The sequence below is a fragment of the Pituophis catenifer genome, unplaced genomic scaffold (assembly GCF_029215685.1).
Source record: "Pituophis catenifer annectens isolate HBS135680 unplaced genomic scaffold, rPitCat1.0.hap2 SCAF_8, whole genome shotgun sequence".
NCBI classification, from domain to species: Eukaryota; Metazoa; Chordata; class Lepidosauria; order Squamata; family Colubridae; genus Pituophis; species Pituophis catenifer.
Genome location: NW_027256888.1, coordinates 9,174,884 through 9,194,900, shown reverse-complemented (window position 1 = coordinate 9,194,900; position 20,017 = coordinate 9,174,884). Strand labels below are relative to the sequence as shown.

The 20,017-nt window shown below is 41.1% G+C and overlaps 1 protein-coding gene across 1 annotated transcript in view; it reads left to right on the top strand.

Annotated features, from left to right (window-relative positions):
* The window catches only part of STIM2 (stromal interaction molecule 2), a 117,998-nt gene that overhangs the window by 78,483 nt on the left and 19,498 nt on the right, over nt 1-20,017 (top strand). Inside the window, 3 exon segments of the mRNA XM_070948339.1 lie at nt 7,716-7,830; nt 16,233-16,344; nt 18,147-18,262. Coding sequence (XP_070804440.1) covers nt 7,716-7,830; nt 16,233-16,344; nt 18,147-18,262 — 343 coding nt within the window.

The window sequence follows — 20,017 nt, the reverse complement described above, 5'->3', positions numbered from 1 at the left end:
CAATCAAAGACTGGACAGCTCTCTGATATCTATCACTCGTTGCTCTATCTCTGATCCAGAAATTTAAAAGCCAACTTTCCCCATTTTTTTCAAATACTACAATGTCTCAGCAATTTCAACTTTGTCCTTTGTGATCCTTCCCAGAACAGTTTTATTCATGCTTCTTCCTGGCTTTGGGATTTAATAATTCATTGGATGTCATGCTGCATGTTGAAGGAACTGCAAATGAAGCTTAGGAATGCCACAGCTGCTGGATTTATGTAGCTGTTAAAAGGACTATGGAGTCTTTCAGATTTTGGAAAGCATTCTGAAACCTAGCTGGAGGATAGAAGATTAATAACTGGACCTCAAACTCTGGGAAGGGAAAAAAAAAAACATCCTTCCTGTTTTAAAAGTAATGTGCAAATAATAGTTGGGGTTTGTTTGGGCAAGATTCAGCAATTCTTATTTTAAGTATGTACTTGTAAAGTTACAATAGAATTAGAATTACGAATAGGAATAGGAATAGGAATAGGAATAGAATAGAATAGAATAGAATAGAATAGAATAGAATAGAATAGAATAGAATAGAATAGAATAGAATAGAATAGAATAGAATAGAAAAATGTTAAATGGTTACCCAGTCTAATTTGGAAAATGTTCAGTGGGGCAAGCTGTTCCAGTAGAACAGAACAGAAGGGACCTTGGAGGTCTTCTAGTCCAACCCCCTGCTTAGGCAGGAAACCCTACACCACTTCAGACAAATGGTTATCCAACATTTTCATGGATCGTTGCGCCGACATTCCTCACTCTTGGGTAATCTTCTCTTCGATTGGTTCTACTGAGTGCTTGTCAAATGTTTCCTCACTCTCCCTCTGCCGTAAAATCTAATTTAAAATCTCTTCTTAAAAACTTCCAGTGTTGGAGCATTCACAACTTCTGGAGGCAAGTCGTTCCACTGATTAATTCTTCTAACTGTCAGGAAGTTTCTCCTTAGTGCTAGGTTGCTTCTCTCCTTGATGAGTTTCCATCCATTGCTTCTTGTCCTGCCCTCAGGTGCTTTGGAGAATAGCTTCACTCCCTCTTCTTTGTGGCAGCCCCTGAGATATTGGAAGTTAATTGGTTGTATCAGAATATATTTATATAAAGATCTATTTAAGTTTTTAATTGGATATATTTACCTAGAATTTTATGGTGGATATCTTGGGGAAAAAAAATTCATTCCTAAATGAAAAATACCATTATTTCAACAGGGCCAAATCGTGTAGCTTGTCTTTGTGAAGGTTAATTTCTCTAGGACTCTTTGCTTTTGGGCTGCCCAGCCCTATAGTAGCTTCACAAGGGGTTGGACCACCACATATATGATATCAGTGTAAGGATGTTGGAAATTGTTGCTTCTGGGTTGACTGGATCATCCCTGAATTTTGTGCTGTCTGGGCCCAGGGAACATGATCTGCTGTTTTCAGAACTATGGCCTATGCTTCATTAAAAAAAAATTGGCAACCTCCAGTTATTCTTTTCCAAGTACGAAGAATTGTATTATTCTTATTAGTTGCTGAGCACAAATAAGAGAACCTGTTCTCTGTCCTGTTGACTGTTCCCTTATAAATCTATCCTCCATTGGAAGACCAATTGATGGCAACCAATTGGTTGACCAATTGGAGAGACATTTTTGGGCCCAGCATAACCATCTGTGGTAGAACAAGCTTCCCCGAAGGGACTTGTTAATTATTGGTGCTCAATGAAGACAATTTTATTTATCTAGATATTAGCTTCCTAGATTGTGTCAACATAGCTTTTACATCCTTTCCTTTATTTCTTCCCGTTTTCCTCTCTAATTTCATTTTACTACGCGTTACATTATGGTAAGGCCCACTGGGCATTTAAACCACGGCAGGAAAAGCCACGAGAAATAGTTTGAAATAAAAACTGCCAGTAATTTAGGTCAAAAGTATCAAAGGCAGGCCGGTAGAAATTGCAAAATTGATTTATTGACTTCTTATCTTCAGTGACTTCCTCTGAACCCCAACTGACCCTCTTTTGTTCAGGCTGAAAAACACGAATAGAATCAGATAACATTGGGCGAAATGTCAGTTTAAGCCAGTCTTGACAACTTGTAAGATTTGTGGACTTCTTCAACTCACAGAATTGAGTTGAAATGGGAAATTCTGGGAATTGAAGTCCATAGGTCATACAGTTGCCAAGATCGAACAGCCCTGGTTTAATCATTCACTGTATAACAAAATTATTCCTGTAGACCTTTGTTATAAAGCGAAGACCACTGAGCTCAAAGGGACTTGGTCTCATCTAGATATTCTTGATAAGTTTTAAGTATTTGATATTGGAAAATGTTTAACATAACAACGTTAGGCGATGTATAGATGCTGTCACAGATACAGAAAAGCTGTATTTTCTTAGAGACTGGACTGCCATCTGTCAGAAATGGTGTAGGGCAGGCAGTGGTGGGTTCCTCCCGGTTCGGTTCGGTTCGGCCGAGCCAATAGCGGTGACGATATGACGTCACCGAACTGGTTCTCCCACCCCCCCCACGTTATTCTTACCTTTTATTTGGTCCCACCCCCAATCTATTGCTGCCTCCTGAGTCCCAGCTGATGACTAGAGGGAAAAAAACTGTTTAAACTCTTGCCGCGGGGCTTCAAAGGGCCGTCCTACAGCTGATCAGTGTTAAAAGCAAACAAATGAGTTGGGTCGTAAGTGCGAGGACTGGTCGTAAGTGCGAGGACCTTCCAGAAATGACTGACCAGCTATCCACGCCCACCTAGCCACATGACCTCCAAGCCACACCCACAAAATAAGCCACGCCCACAGAATCGGTAGTAAAAAAATTTAGAACCCACCCCTGAGGGCAGGGGTGTCAAACTCGCGATGACACGTTGACACATGACATATCGCCACTTTTTCCCCCTTTGCTGAAAATGGGGATGGGCGTGGCCAATGCATGACGTATGCAGCCTGCGGGCCACGAGTTTGTAGAGTCTTCTGCTTGGGCAAGGAGTTGGATAAATTCAAACCAGTTGCCAAGTGTTTTTGAACCACATGACAATGGAGATGCTGCCACAGTCACAAGTGTGAAAAACGGTCATCGGTCACTTTTTTCAGTGTTGTCACTGAATGAACTGTTGTAAGTTGAGGACGACCTGCATTCTCTGAAATACCCGTACCGCTACAAGAATCGGAGGATAAGCCGAATTGAAATTGGCAATCTGGTGATTATTACCATTTTGGAACTCATTTTAGCCACAGCATTACAATTGCCACATACCTTTGCAAGTCTGTTCTTGTCCTTGTAAAACTTTATTCCTGACTTTTACAAGAATGCTCGCTCTAGTATTGAAGGCTAGTTCCAGAGATTCAGGTATCGAATACTAAAACAGTGACCTCTCCCCTCTTCAGTGACTCCATCCAGCCACCTCGTTCTCTGCCGTCCCCTCCTTCTTTTGCCCTCCATCCTTCCCAGCATTAGGCTCTTCTCCAGGGAGTCCTTCCTTCTCATTAGGCGGCCATAGTATTTGAATTTCATCTTCAGGATCTGGCCTTCTAAAGAGCAGTCAGGGTTGATCTCCTCTAGGACTGAAGGGTTGGATCGCCTTGCAGTCCAAGGGACTCACAGGAGTCTTCTCCAGCACCAGAGTTCAAAGGCCTCAATTCTTTGGCGCTCTCCAATGCAGTATTGTTACCTTTTTATTTGGCTGTTATTTGTAGTCAATCTGTGTGATGTTTTTGCATCAGATAATTGGGTGAACCATTGTTCGGTCAGCTTCTTTTATTATTGTCATTATTTTTAACCAGCCGCAGTTATAGCTTCTGAATAGAGATTCCTTCCTTCCTTCCTTCCTTCCTTCCTTCCTTCCTTCCTTCCTTCCTTCCTTCCTTCCTTCCTTCCTTCCTTCCTCCCTCCCTCCCTCCCTCCCTCCCTCCCTCCCTCCCTCCCTCTGCCCTGAACTCCATCTCCAACCTGTATTCTCTTAATTTTGGCGAATTGTGAAAGAAAAGACTGGTATATGAAACGAGATAGCCCTTTTAAGAAGGAGGAAGCAGCGGAGGTAAATGATTTTTTTTTAACAGGCACTTTTTATAAGTACCTGGCCTACGTATATTGCATCCACACCCACAAATTCAATTCGCACCTTTATTGTCAGAGTCCAACATGTGTACAGTGAGATTGGCTGATCCTCCCTTCGTGCACCCTCCTTCCCAAACACCAAACAACTCACAGTGAAAGATAAAAATCCCTAGCCCAGTGAATCCTACTAGCAAACAAACACTCAGTCCATGTGAACTTATTGCACATCGCGCCGGCCCCGCAAGTCAATCGTACTATGTTGTAAAGTTATTTTTCGTTCAGGAGTCTGACAGCCCACAGATAAAAACTGTTCTTCAGCCTATTTGTGCAGCTGCCTGTGAGGGTGTGAGTCGCCGCTGAGGATTTTCCTCACTCTTCTAAGGCAGTGAGCCCTAGCGATGTTGTCTAGTGGTATCAGGGGACAGGCCATAATATTTTGTGCTGTCCTCACCACCCTCTCTAATGTCTTTCTATCCATGGCTGTCAAGCCAGCACACCACACCGCAATGCAATGAGTGAGGACACTTTCTATTGTGGACTGGTAAAAGGAGGTCATCAGTTGTTGTTCCACTTTATTTTTTCGCAAGACCCCAAGGAAGTGGAGTCTCTGTTGGGCCTTTCTGGCTGCCTGGGTCGTGCTGATTTTCCAGGTGAGATCTTCTCTGAGATGGACTCCCAGGAATTTAAAGGAGGAAATTCTCTCTGCACAGCCCCCTTCGATGTAAAGTGGGGCAGATTCAGGGGTGAAATCCAGCAGGTTCTGGAGAACCGTTTGCAGAAATTTTGAGTAGTACGGAGAACCAGCAAATAGCACCTCTGGCTGGCCCTAGAGTGGGGTGGGAATGGAGATTTTGCAATATCCTTCCAGCAGGAGAGGTGGGAATGGAGATTTTGCAGTATCCTTTCACTGGAGTAGAGTGGGAATGGAGATTTTGCAATATCCTTCCCCTGCCACGCCCACCAAGCCACGCCCACAGAACCGGTAGGAACAAATTTTGGATTTCACCCCTGCGCAGGTTCCTCTCTCTTCTTCCGGAAGTCTAACACCATCTCCTTTGTCTTGCTGATGTCAGGTGCAGGTTGTTTTTTAAGCACCATGTGGATACCGTGTTTTCCCCGAAAATAAGACCCTGTCTTATATTTTTTTGAACCTTGAAATAAGCGCTTGGCCTTATTGCCATACGCTCAAAAGCCCAATTGGGCTTATTATCAGAGGATGTCTTATTTTGGGGAAAACAGGATAGATAGATAGATAGATAGATAGATAGATAGATAGATAGATAGATACCGTGTTTCCCCGAAAATAAGACCCTGTCTTATATTTTTTTGAACCTTGAAATAAGCGCTTGGCCTTATTGCCATACGCTCAAAAGCCCAATTGGGCTTATTATCAGAGGATGTCTTATTTTGGGGAAAACAGGATAGATAGATAGATAGATAGATAGATAGATAGATACCGTGTTTCCCCGAAAATAAGACCCTGTCTTATATTTTTTTGAACCCTGAAATAAGCGCTTGGCCTTATTGCCATACGCTCAAAAGCCCAATTGGGCTTATTATCAGAGGATGTCTTATTTTGGGGAAAACAGGATAGATAGATAGATAGATAGATAGATAGATAGATAGATAGATAGATAGATAGATACCATGTTTCCCCAAAAATAAGACCCTGTCTTATATTTTTTTGAACCCTGAAATAAGCGCTTGGCCTTATTGCCATGCGCTCGAAAGCCCAATTGGGCTTATTATCAGGGGATGTCTTATTTTGGGGGAAACAGGGTAGCTTTTGAATATATGTGGATAGTTTTTGAAATATGCAAAGCACAGCAAAATGAGGCAACCTTGACTGAGTTACGAAGCTAAACAGAGCTTTGATTTGCTTAGATAGAAGTCTACCAGGAAACCCCACAGTTTTCAGCTACACATCGAGAATTTTTTTTAAAAAAAATCACCCCGGAAGAATGCAAAGACAGATTAATTTCACATTCTACTTAGGCAAGTCTATGAAGTCATCATCCATCAAGCTTGTAATTGTAGAAGCCTTACAATTTCATCTGCATGTACGAATACAAATTTATTGAGCACATAAAAGTAGTGCTCTCCAGAAAAGGTTTCCGCTTCAAAAAAAGTAGGGAACGCTTGGGGTTACATCGCATTTTTAGTTGTGTCTAGCTGTCTGCTCTAAAATTTTAAATTCTTCTTGATGGTGGTTTTGCTGAATAGGAACAATTATATGGACTATTGAATTGCATGGGAGGATTTGCAGGTTTGTATAGACGTGGGCAAGCCCTCGATTTACAACTGCAACATTTCTGTTGTTAAGTGAGGCAGTTTTTAAAGGGAGTTCTGCCCCATTTTACGACCTTTCTTGCCACGGTGAATCACTGCAGTTCTTAAATTTAATCACACGGTTGTTAAGTGAAGTAGCTTCCTCGGTGACTTTGCTTGTCAGAAGGTCACAAAAAGGGATCACGTGATCCCAGAATACAGCAACCATCATAAATATGAATCAGTTGCCACGCATACAAATTTTGATCATGTGACCATGGGACGCTAGAACGGTTGTAAGCGTGAAAAAGGGTCATAAGTCACTTTTTTCAGTGCCGTTGAAATTTTGAACGGTCACTAAACAAACGGTTGCAACTTGAGGGCAACCTTTAGTTGCTTCAGCCAATATTCCAGTTATTTTCTCCTTTATTTTTTATTTTTGTCACTCTTCACTATTGGTAATGTATTTGTAGCCTGTGGACCAAGAGAAATATTGTCCAGTTGTGCCATATTTGAAAGAAATAAATGATATTAGGTGGCGATATTGTCCGTCCCTGCTTGGGGATTATTTGTTGTGGTCCGCCAGCAGCCTGCGGAGCTGGCAGCAGAGTCAGACAGCGATGAGGCTGAGGAAGAACATGGACCAGTCCTGGAGGCTGGGGAAGGCCCAGATGAGGGATCTGCATCGGAGGCAGAGATGGGGCCAGGGCCATCGGGGAGTGATGTGCAGATTTTGGAGCCTCCAGAGGCTGACAGTAGAGAGGCAGAGGAACAGGAGGAGCCTGTTCCTAGTGCACGTATGAGAAGAGCTGCCGGAAGGCAGGAGCAGATAAAACAGAGAGGATGACTCGGGAGTAGGGCCAAGAGATAATTGGCCCCTCCCATAAGGTTTAAAAGACCAGCAATGGCTCTTGGCCTCTTTGTTGGAAAACAACGGTTGAGAGAATTGGTTCTTGTTTCATTGTATTTCTTTCTTGTCAGCGTCTTCTGTTCCTGAACTGTTGCCAAGAATTGCCTTTGGCAGTTTGCCTAATTATCCCAAAGTCAGAGATAAACTGAAGAATGGTGTTTTGAGGACTTTGCTTTCATTTAATATAGAATACGCTGAGAATGAGTTAATTCTCAGCTGTTTTAATAAAATCTGTTTGTTTTTTGGAACTGTTTTGCATTTAATATTAGCTAAGTGGGCCTGGGTCACAACATTATTCCCATTTTTTTAAATAACTGACTATCTAAATGAGTGATTAAGAAAAATGATTAGATATGTAAGGAAATTCCTTGCCTGCCTGAACCTGGAAGTGAATAATTTGAGCCCTGTTGGTTTTGAGTTGTTACAACTTGCCTGACATAATGTCTTTGACACCACAATTTTCTTTTCTTTTAGTTTATCAGAGAAGATATGAAATATAAAGATGCCTCAAATAAGCACAGCCACTTGCACAGGGAAGACAAGCACATCACCATTGAGGATTTATGGAAACGCTGGAAAACTTCAGAGGGTAAGGCATCCATTTTGTGCATTTTCTTTCCCCGTCCATTTCTCCTCTAGGTTTAATAATACCATGTTTCCCCAAAAATAAGACCGTGTCTTATATTTTTTTGAACCCCAAAATAAGCGCTTGGCCTTATTTTGGGGGAGGTCTTATTATTTTGGGGCGCATGGAGCAAGATGGGGATCCTCTTGCCGTCTTACCTGATTTCCAGCTCTGTCTCCCTAACCCTAACCAGAGGAAATGGCGGGGACTGGCTGCGCATATGGTTAAATATTTTTAGGGAGGGCTTATTTTTTGGGGAGGGCTTATTATCTGGGGAAGTCTTATTTTCAGAGAAACACAGTATAAAAAGCAATTTAATGCAATACAATTTAAAAACAAAAGCTGAAACGTGTAAAGCCAAAGTTTATAATGTAACATAAATTAATCTTTTTTTTTAAAAAAAAAATAAATGCTTCCTGCTTTAGGCCTGGATCACTTTGGGAAATGGTGAACTTTTGAGCTAAAGTCATAATTTCAGTGGTTTGACAGAATATACTACAAAACGTGTTGTAAGCATTTGGAGGCCAGTAGGAGGTTACTGCCAGATGTGAAAGATCAGATCCACATAATGAAGATTCAACTCAGCTGATTCATTGCTAAAAGCCTATGCGCAGGAATCTTCTCAACTAACGGTTAGCCTATGCTAGGAGTTAGATAAGAGCCAAAGGCTTTCAAAGAGGGGGGGGATGTTGGACTTCGATCACTCGTGGCTACATAAGCATTCTAAGTTGATCCCTCTTTTGACTCCGTCCCCAAATTCTGCCCCTCCTCCTCCACCTATACTGTCAAATCAAATCCGATTTTGGAAATGCAGGTCAGAGTTAATATAGAACTAAATCGCAAATCTTCTGGAGTCAACAAGGAATTGTTGAGTCAACTTGGAATTTTTGGAATTTTAAGTTACCGGAGATATAACGACAGAGCCTTGGTTGGGACTCTGAAAATCTCTGCTCTAGGATGGATGACAGAAGTACATTTAAATGTAAGATATTAAAGAATATCTTAACCTGGGGAAGAACAAATTAAAAGAGCTATTTGCCCCTTTTGTCTCCCAAAGGAAAATAAATATGAAAATTGAAGGAAGAGCAGACGTTGGATAAACCTGGGTAGTAGAATCAGGCACCCAATATATAGATGGTTGTTGTAAAACACAACCTCGTTGTTATTCTGCTAGAAAGCTGTTACTTGACCATTGTGTTGGCAGTCTTAACAAATAGGACCATCTTCATCAGTGGTGGAATTCAATTTTTTTTACTACCGGTTCTGTGGGCGTGACTTGGTAGGCGTCCTGTGGTGTGGCTTGGTGGGTGTGGCTTGGTGGGTGTGGCAGGAGAAGGATACTGCAAAATCTCCATTCCCACCCCACTCCAAGGGAAGGATACTGCAAAATCCCCATTCCCTCCCCACTCCTGGGGGAAGGATATTGCAAAATCCCCATTCCCTCCCCACTCGGGGGCCAGCCAGAGGTGGTATTTGCCGGTTCTCCGAACTACTCAAAATTTCCACTACCGGTTCTCCAGAACCTGTCAGAACCTGCTGAATAGCACCCCTGATGTTCATTGTTGAATAATTAATTACGAATTTTTCTCTGTGGCAAAAACTGAGTAAATTAAATATTAATTAAATTAAATTACATTAAATAATTAAATTAAATTAATTAAATTCATATAAGCAAGCGGCTGCTTTGGGATATCAAAACTATCTCATGTAGCAGAATGATCCAAGGTAAGATATATTTAAAAGTATTCAGATGGCTTGGTTTCTCTAATTAATATTAGTGACTATGATTATTCCAGACCATTAGATACTGCTTTTGTAGGTACTATAGTATTCCTGTTGTTATTACATGTGGGTGGAATAAATGTACACATTTTAATACTGTCCTCTTAACGTCTATCAAATCAAATCACGTATATCATGTATAAAAATGTCTGCCTGATTGTAAGCAAACTATGTATTTATTTACATTCATTCTCTAAACGGATCTTTGGTACAGAAATTCATAAAAATTACCAAATCATTATTTATCATTAAGGCCAGATGGACTTAATTAAGCTCTCAGTTTGCTTTTAGGTATTAACGTGCAAACTTGCTCTGTAAACAATTTCTCCTGCTAAAGTGTTAAAGGCATGTCAGTTATTTATTTTCTGGGAATATAATTGTGCTGTTACAGTTTCTACACATTCAGTTCCAGCCTTTGCAAAACAAGTTCATATTTTGTTTTGGGCCTGTGCAAAATAGGGTGGTGGAAAAAAAAAATACTTCCCTAGTTTATAATGTTTGACTTCATGGTGAACCCATGTTTTAAAGTTTAAAAGTATGTGCTTGTTTCCTCCCTACACTTTTTATTCGCTCCTACATACTCAATTGTCTATAAATATGATTTAAAATGCTCATGCAAAAGATTTTGCTAATGACATCTGGTTCTTTGAACGTTCATAAAAGGAATGTGTAGCCAAATGATGCTCAAGTCGAACCCTAGTAAGATAACAGCATGGTAAGCTCCTTTTCTTTGATAAGACAGCCATTTAAAGTTTTATTTTTAATCAACAAGACTTTACATATTTACAGATTAACTGAGTTGGAAGGGACCTGAGTTGTAGGTCATCTAGTCCAACCCCCCGCCCAAGCAGGAGACCCTACACCATTTCTGACAGATGGCAGTCCAATCTCTTCTTGAAAGCCTCCAGTGATGAAGCTCCCACAACTTCCGAAGGCAACTTCTGTTCCATGGGTTGATTGTTCTCACTGTCCGAAAATGTCTCCTTATTTCCAGGTTGACTCTCTCCTTGTTCAGTTTCCACCCATTATTCCTTGTCCGGCCTTCAGGTGCCTTGGAAAATAGCTTGACCCCCCCTCTTCTCTGTGGCAGCCCCTCAAATATTGGAAGACTGCTATCATGTCTCCCCTGGTCCTTCTCTTCACTAGACTAGCCACGCCCAATTCCTGCAACCGTTCATCGTATGTTTTAGCCTCTGGTCCCCTAATCATCCTGGTTGCTCTTTTCTTCACTTTTTCTAGAGTCTCAACATCTTTTTTATAATGTGGTGACCAAAACTGGATGCGGTACTCTAGGTGTGGTCTTACTAAGGCTTCATAGAGTGGTATTAGTACTTTACCATTTCTTGACCGATTTATAAATTGAAGTTGAACTTATTAAGAACTCTAGGTTTTATTCCCTAGAAGCAGCCTATTTGCATGCTGCATTCGTAACCCACCCTTACCCAAAGAATTTCAAAAGTATAGAAGAAAAGAAATCTTTGGGGGGAAAAAAGAGTTGTGGCAGTGTGCATTTTCTAGCACTGAAGTTAATAATGAAGCTGCTGGGGATCCCACTGGGCAGATCAATAGTAATAATGCTATTAATTATGGCAATTTCAGAATCCTCTTCATTTTTTATTTCTCTTTGGTTGTCAACTTCCCTTTTTTTTTGTAGATTTTAGCAGCGCAAACAAGCACTTAGAAAGAAGGTATCCAATGAAGAGTTCTGAGGGAAATTTTCCTCTCACATTTAGTTTCCCGCACACCATACCTGCTTCAGAAGTTGGAAATTCCTCCCCCCCCCCAAGAGTTAGAGATGCAAGGGAACCCAAATGTGCTTTTTTAAGAAGCCACTGGACTTTTTTTGTTTTTCCTCGAAGACGTTTCGCTTCTCATCCAAGAAGCTTCTTCAGTTCTGAACTGAAGAGAAGCTCCTTGGATGAGAAACGAAACATCTTCGAGGGAAAAAAAAAAAGAAAGAATACCCAGTTGCCATTTGACAAAAGCACCTTGGCGACAACCTGAGCATCTCCACAGACAGATGCAGGGAAAAATAAGAAAGGGAAATGGGTTTGCAGTGTGGGAAGGCATCTATCCCTCTCCTAGAAGAATGAAATATTTTGAGAAATATGAAAAAGACAGAATATTATATTTCCCTGGATGAGAAGTGGAGAAACCAAGACTCAATCTCCCTCCCCACAGCAGATTTTTGTGCCCATTGAGAAAGATTGAGCCAGCCTATCTACAAAACAAAAGACCTTTGGCTCCAGGATGATAGGATTAAGGCATGACCCTCCAGGACATAATAGGATTAACCCTCTACCATCTAGCACAGTGGGTCTCAACCTTCCTAATGCTGCGACCCTTTAATACAGTTCCTCATGTTGTGGTGACCCCCAACCATAAAATTATTCCTAAAACCATTGAAAATATGTGTTTTCCAATGGTCTTAGGCGACCCCTGTGAAAGGGTCGTTCGACCCCCAAAGGGGTCCCGACCCACAGGTTGAGAACCACTGATCTAGCAACACAATTGTGCACCACATTGCACAATCTCCTAAGGACATTGCATCACCCTCCAGGCTTCAACCAAACTTAGCTCAGACAAACTCCTAGGATTTGTACATGGCACCATGGGAGTCTGACAACAGCCAATAGAATAGAATACATGTTCTTGCACAGGAACAGGGAGCTCTAGTTCAAAGCCCAAGAGAAGGTATAAAAACCCCTCACTCTCAACTCTATGTGGTCAGCTACAGCGGTGGGTTTCCAATATTCTTACCACTGGTTCGCCAAACATGCTCGCTTCACGGATGCCTTCTGTGCATGCGCTTTGCTTGCATCCGGCCTCAAAAACGTCCCTAAATAGGATGTCATAGAGCCGGGGCAAGTGGGCGGGCGGTCTCACCCGCGATCTTCGCTACCGGTTCACCTGAACTGGTACGAACCGGCTAAATACCACCTCTGGTCAGCTACCCAGAATCACACGTGCTTGGTGGTTCTGCTTCATCATTAAACCATCTTTCCAATCAGCCTCCGTGTTTCCAGTGTCTTTATCCCGGCTTGGAATTGAACCCAGATGGACATTTCTTCCAACAGCAGAAAGAGAATAGTCTAAAAAAACACGACCAAATTTAGCAACTAATTTCGATTAGGGATCCGAAGTTGCCATTGTCCGGTAGAATTTGCAAGGAGACAATACGGTGAAATAGGCTACCGATAAGGAGCTTCATTGTCATCTCATAGACATACTGATGAATTAAGAGTGCATTCTTCTGTTAGGTCTAGAAACACATACTTTACATGCCCGTACACACAAACAATCCCTCATCATGATCAGGCATGTTCCTTGGAACTGTCTCAATCCGTTTATCATTGCAGGTATCGTAGTTGAGGCTTTTTAAAGGAATTCACTGGAGTGACACTTCTATGTCTCTTTTTGAGAGAGTTCTCTGGCAGGATTAATCTCTTAGTAAAAATAGCATGATTAATCAGCCAGATTCTACAAGAAATCGATTTTATGGGGGACAGAACTCTCGCTGTTTCAGTAATGTGCTGCCGTATGGTAAAAATTTTTATGGCCTTCACTAAAATGTTCTCGTGACTGAGTTCAACTCCGAAGGATTTTTAAAACTCTTACTTGCCTCAGAATTATGACTACAGAAATAAGTTGAGGTTTAGCTGACTGGTCAGGTACCAGAATGAGATTTCACTTTCATCTTAATTTATATTAAGTAGAGTTAATTCATTTATAAATATTCAACTCCTGTGATGCTGGGATCAGCAGCTACATATTTGTCATCCTAAAATAATGCTTTTTTCCCCCTCCTGAAGCCTTACATATCTAAATCCACAAAGTGATACCTCTGATGTTTTTAAGTACTTAATTTATTTACGTACTGTTCCTCATATTGAAGCATTTCAGCATGCTTTGCAATAAAAGCCATTTTTTAAAAAAGAAAAGCTTGGTAATAGCAGCTAGGTATGTGCAGAGTTAAGAACCATAAATGGAACCTTCTGGAAAACTGTAGTTTGGGGGGTGCTTGCCAAACCAGCTTCCAAATGGCATGGCCTAAAGAGTTTTGGGATGACCTAAGGGTGAATTGAGCCTTCCAGATTTAATTGGTACATCGACAAAATGTTGAAAATGAATAGCAGATAGCAGAAATAAAAACAACATAGGAGCAAACATTAGTAAAAGTACATCGGTTAAAAATATTTCTTAACATAAGTGTAATCTTTAGAGATGTAAAGAAATAAAAATAGCCTCTCCTCTCCCCTCTCCTCTCTCTCCTCGTCTTCCCCTCCCCCTCCCTCTCCTCTCTTCTCTTCCCTCTCCTCCCCTTCTCTCCCCTCCCCTCTCTCCTCCCCTCTCTTCTCTCCCCCTCCCTTCCCTTCCCTTCTCTCCCCTCCCCTCCCCTCTCCTCTCTTCTCCCCTCCCCTCCCATCTCTTCTCCCCTCCCCTCTCCTCCCCTCCCGTCCCTTCCCTTCCCTTCTCTCTCATCCTTCTCCCTCTCCTCTCCTTTCTCTTTCATCCTTCTCCCTCTCCCCTCATACTTATGACGGTCACAGTGTCCCGAGGTCATCCGATCCTCTTTTATGACCTTCCGAACAAGCAAAGTCATGGGGGGAAGCCAGATTCACTTAACAACCATATTACCAATTTCACAACTGCAGAGACTGACTTAACAACTGTGTCAAGACAGGTCGTAAAATGAGGCCAAACTCACTTAGCAAATGTCTCACTTAGCGACAGACATAAGTCGAGGACTACCTGTAGAGGAAAAAGTAATCAGCCCATCTGGAGAACCCAATATGAATGAGTGGTGATGTAGCAGAATATTATTTGGGTTATGGCCATTTTTCACACTTACGACTGTTACAGCATCCCTGCGGTGACCTGATCAAAATTTGGACCCTTGTCAACTGACTCATATTTATGACGGTTGCAGTCTCCTGGCATCACGTGATTCTCCCTTCTGCGACCTTCTGCCAAGCAAAGTCAATGGGGAAGACAGATTCACTTAACAACCACATTGCTAACTGAACACCTGCAGTGATTCACTTAGCAACTGTGACTAGAAAGATGATAGAATGGGGCAAAACTCACTTAGTAACAGTCTTCCTTCCTTAGAAATGGCAATTTTGGGATCAATGGTAGTCGTAGGTCGAGGATTAACCAGCAGTGAAATCCTACCGGTTCGCACCGGTTCAGGTGAACAGGTAGTAATAAAAAGCTACGGGTTTGATCCAAACTGGTATTTCTGATGATCAGCTGTGCTGCGCGATTTAAAATCGCTAGAAAGCAGGAAATTGTGCTTTCTAGTGAACCTAAATCGCGCGGCACAGTGTTGTGGCCCATACGCAGCCTGTGCAGCTGGTGGCTGATTCGGACAGCGAGGAGGCTGGTGTGGTGCTGCACCAGCAGCTTTTGCAGCTGACACTCGAGTATGACAATGAGGAGGCTGGAGAAGATGTGGTGCCAGAGGCGGGGATTCATCCAGGGCCTTCAGAACCTCCAGAAGCTCCCTTAAGTGAAGAGGACAAAGAGGAGGAGCCTCTTCTCGATGCACGGGCACGCAGAGCTGCCAAAAGGCAGGAGTGGCTCCTCAGGAGGAGGTCTCCTCGAGAGTAAGGCTTGGGGCTAATTGGCCACTCCCTTAGCCTATTTAAGGAGGAACGCCGGCTGAAGCAATTTGCAGGGAACAACTTCGTTCACTCTCCTTCGCGTCTTGATCTTAGTTCTCTGCAAATTGCTTCTGGGCTTTCTGCCAACCATAGTAAGATTACGATTATTTATTCTTTGGATTCTTGTAGACTGTTAAGAAAGTTAATTAACAGCCTTTGTTTGAAAAAAAAAACCTGATTTTATTTTAGTAAACTAAGGTTTTGTACAGACTTTGTGGGTGCTGCGTTCTTTGGGGTCCGTAGCTGGGGCAGAACACACAGCTCCCCCCTCGCTGTTCTCCTTACCTTCCCAAGCTGCCTTTTTCCTCGTGAAGCGCACATTTGCTGCGCACTGTTGGCACATACTGTGTATGCGCGCACTTTGCGTGTGCTGCACATGCGTGGGCAGCGAACTGGTGGCAAACCAGGGAAGATTTCACCACAGCGATTACCCACATAATTCATTAAATGCCAGACGTTTTTGTGCTTCGATATTTATATACCGCTTGCGTTTTTTGGCTTTCTTACCCGCCGTTCTCATTGTCTTCCTTTGGTGTCGCACACACGCCAGAATTATGCAACTTGTATGGGATTCTGAAGCAAACACATGGACTCCATTGTCTGTGGGAAAAGATCCCAAATCAATTCCGAAGCCAAGTTCTGCAGAAGAGGATGGCAGGGATCAAAAGCTCTTAGAGTACATTTTGTCGGTCACAAGATTTTATGTTTCAAAGACGCTGTGGAATTTTTTAATAAAGGAATATTTTGAAGAATTACTTGCTTATAATCTTTGGATAATCTTCGTTCTGATGAGCGCATGATGAGAACGGCAGACTTGCCAGTAAAGTACTTTTTAATTTTTTTTTTTAATTTGGACTGTTGATTCAGTTCTTGATAATCAGGCCTGTGGAAAATAACGTTTGTTTATATTTGTTGTAGTTCACAATTGGACGCAAGAAGAGACGCTTCAGTGGTTGGTGGAATTTGTCGAACTTCCTCAGTATGAGAAGAATTTCAGAGAAAATAATGTCAAAGGAACAACATTGCCAAGGTCATTTTTTTTCAATCTACTTAATTTCAGTAGAAGTTGTACCTTGATATCGTCCATTTTGATCACTATTTGGAAAGAAGAAAGCGAATAGAGTAGAGTAGAGTAGAATAGAATAGAAGAATGAAGAATAAGAATATAGAATAGAATAGAATAGAATAGAATAGAATAGAATAGAATAGAATAGAATAGAATAGAATAGAATAAGGATTAGAGAATAGAGAATAGAGAATAGAGAATAGAGAATAGAGAATAGAGTAGAATAGAAATAGAATAGAAGAATGAAGAATTAGAAGAGAAGAATGAAGAATAGAATAGAAGAATGAAGAATGAAGAATTAGAAGGGAAGACTATAGAATAGAATAGAATAGAATAGAATAGAATAGAATAGAATAGAATAGAAGAATGAAGAATTAGAAGAGAAGAATAGAATAGAATAGAATAGAATAGAATAGAATAGAAGAATGAAGAATTAGAAGGGAAGAATATAAAATAGAATAGAATAGAATAGAATAGAATAGAATAGAATAGAATAGAATAGAAAACGCTTCCAGCGTGCACCGAACATGAACAGTGAAATTTATCGATGCCAAAGTAATTTAGATATTTATATTAAGGTATTGTTTACGGATTCTTTTCTTTAGTGCAGGATTACATTTACACGGCACAATTATATCTGCAATGATTATATGTGATTATATGGCATTTATGTCCATTATTTTTAAATGCTTCCTAAAATTGTACAAATCTATCCATCTCTTGAACAACCACAATCACTGTTCTTTAGTAGAAAACTTGTAAACTATTTCAAATATGAGGGATTTAAGAGACAAAATTATAGCATTAAGCCTTGCACTCGTGGACACACACACAAAACAAATTTAGCTTTCTGGACACGAAGTCTTTGCTCTTACCACAATACTGATGATGATGTAGACGTGGATGAAGATGAGGAGGAGGTGATGGAGGTGGAAGAGGAGGGGGAGAAGGAGAAGGATATAACATTATTAAGGAAGAATGGATTCATCCCTTAGATAGGATGATCTTTAACCACTTGCACAAATCTCACAGATGGACATTTTTGTAGACAGGTAGACCAGGTGTGGGCAACTGTGGCCCTTTTACAACCTGTGGACTTCAACTCCCAGAATTCCTGAGGCAGCCAAGCTGGCTCAGGAATTCTGGGAGTTGAAGTCCACAGGTCATAAAGGGGCCATATTTGCCCACCCCTGAGGTAGACTAACAAAAGTCCGTTTAGTGACCATTCAAAGTTATAGTGACACTGACAAATGTGACTTATGACCATTTTTCACAGTTATGGCCTTTGCAGCCTCTCCATGATCACATGATCAAAATTCAGACTCTTGGCAACTGACCCATATTTATGACCGTTGCAATGTCCCGGGGTCATGTGATCCCGTTTTGGGACCTTCTGACAAGCAAAGTCAATGGGGAAACCAGATTCACTTAACAACCAGGTTACTAACTTAACAACTGCAGTGATTCCCTTAACAACTGTGGCAAGAAAATTCGTAAAATGGGGCTAAACTCACTGAACAAATGTCTCACGTAACAACAGAAATATTCGGCTCGACTGTGTCGAGGACTACCTCTATTTACTTTAGTATATTACAGACATATTTTTTATTATTTCTGTATCTGTAATCCATGAAACGGGTAAATAGAAAACCACAGTGCCTCCGTGATTGTTGATTTTTGAACCCGGCACAGTATGCATTTTGGTTACGCCCTTAACAGTTCTTTTCAGGACAGCATTCTTAAAATCTCCATTTTATTGTGCACAGGATAGCAGTTAATGAACCTGCATTTATGATGTCTCAGTTGAAAATTATTGACCGGAGCCACAGGCAGAAACTTCACCTGAAGGCCTTGGATGTTGTTTTATTTGGACCCCTTACACGTTAGTACATCTTCACTATGTTCCGTAAAAAGCTTGCGTTGTTTGTAACGACTAGCAGAGTTACGCTTTTTAATATTTCTCCCACACGGATGCTTCAGCGTATAACCTAGTGGTGTTTACAAGAGTGCTATTACATAATGACTTCGTGAATGAATTTCCGTCCATTTTGACATATTTCTGTCACTGAGGAGGACGAAATAAAAAGCAGAAGGGAAGATGCGAACATTTACATCAGGTGCCCAACTACTCTCTTGAACCAGAGTAGAAATTACTACTTGTTGTAGCAATGCAACTTCCTACCCTTGAGCTTTCTTCCTGCATATGTGCTATACCAGGGGTCAGCAACCTGCAGCTCTGGAGCCGCATGTGGCTCTTTCACCCCTCTGCTTCAGCTCCTTGTCATTCAAAATATGTGTCACAACCACCAATGTGCGACACCCGTCAGCACATGATTTATTGAGCTTTTCAACCCCAGGTAGGCCAACCATGGATAAATCCAAGAGAAGAAAAAAGTTTCAGAAGAAAACAGAATGTTTAATTCAATTACATAGGCTAGTTTTGTGGCCGCTCAAGAAATAGGCAGGCACAGGAAGGGTTTTGTGGCTCCCGGTGTTTTCTTTTCTGTGGGAAACGGGTCCAAATGGCTCTTTGAGTGTTTAAGGTTGCAGACCCCTGTGCTATACAGTAGTGGCCAAAATTGTGGAAACCTTTTGGGAAAAGTGTATTTTTGAGGTTTGATGGCTAATAACACCACTTTTTTTTTTGGAGTTTCAAGATAATCCTATTCCACTGCTGGAATGGCCTGGGAATAGCCCAGACCTTAATCCAATTGAAAATCTATGGAGCCGACCAAAGAAACTTGTTAGTCAGAAGCAACCCAGCAATAAAACCCAGTTAATAGAAGCAATCCTTCAATCTTGGTTTCACATCATAACAGCTGCAGAACTAAAAAACTTGGTTCACTCCATGGGAAGACGTTGTAAGGCCGTCATTCATGCTAAAGGTTACCCAACTAAGTATTAACCGACATGATGATCATTTTTGTATATCTCGTTTTTTCTACGTGTTTCACTTTTCTTCTCTATACTGTAACTGCTATTCTAATAGCAAATCCTTCATAAAAGTTATTGCATTACATTCTTGGTTAAATTGTCTTCCCATTGATATATAATTTTATGGTACTGCTCCAAAAAAAGAAAAAAAAAAGTGTTATTAGCTAATTTTAGAAAATACACTTTTCCCAAAAGGTTTCCACAATTTTGGCCACGACTGTATAAAGCCCATTCATAGGAGAATAATCCAGATCCAGTTATACATGTTAGGAAAATTAAAAGATTGAAAATCTGTCAAGTCACTTTACCCATTTGTGGTGTTCTCCTTCTCGCCTTTGCCTTAGTTTGAAAAGCCTGTTGCATTCACATATAGCAACCTAAGACTCTGCTATTCAAATATAATTTAGGTCAGGCATTTGAGAAATCTCCTGGGGTGATTATTAATTGCTTCCCAGGGCCGAGCATGAGAAGTTTTACATTTTGTTTCTTTTCATTTTGTCAAGTCACAAATGATTGAAATAGACGTGGATATGTATCTCATGCTAGTAAACTATTTTTCTGTGTTTATTATTATTTTAATTTTTTTTAGATTTGTTTTGCGAGGCTATTTTGGACTCGCACCTGCCCAACTGGGAATCTTGTTCTTTAAACAAGTCAAATAAGCACCCTGCGAGATTATTATGGGATTCTTTCAATTTCAGGA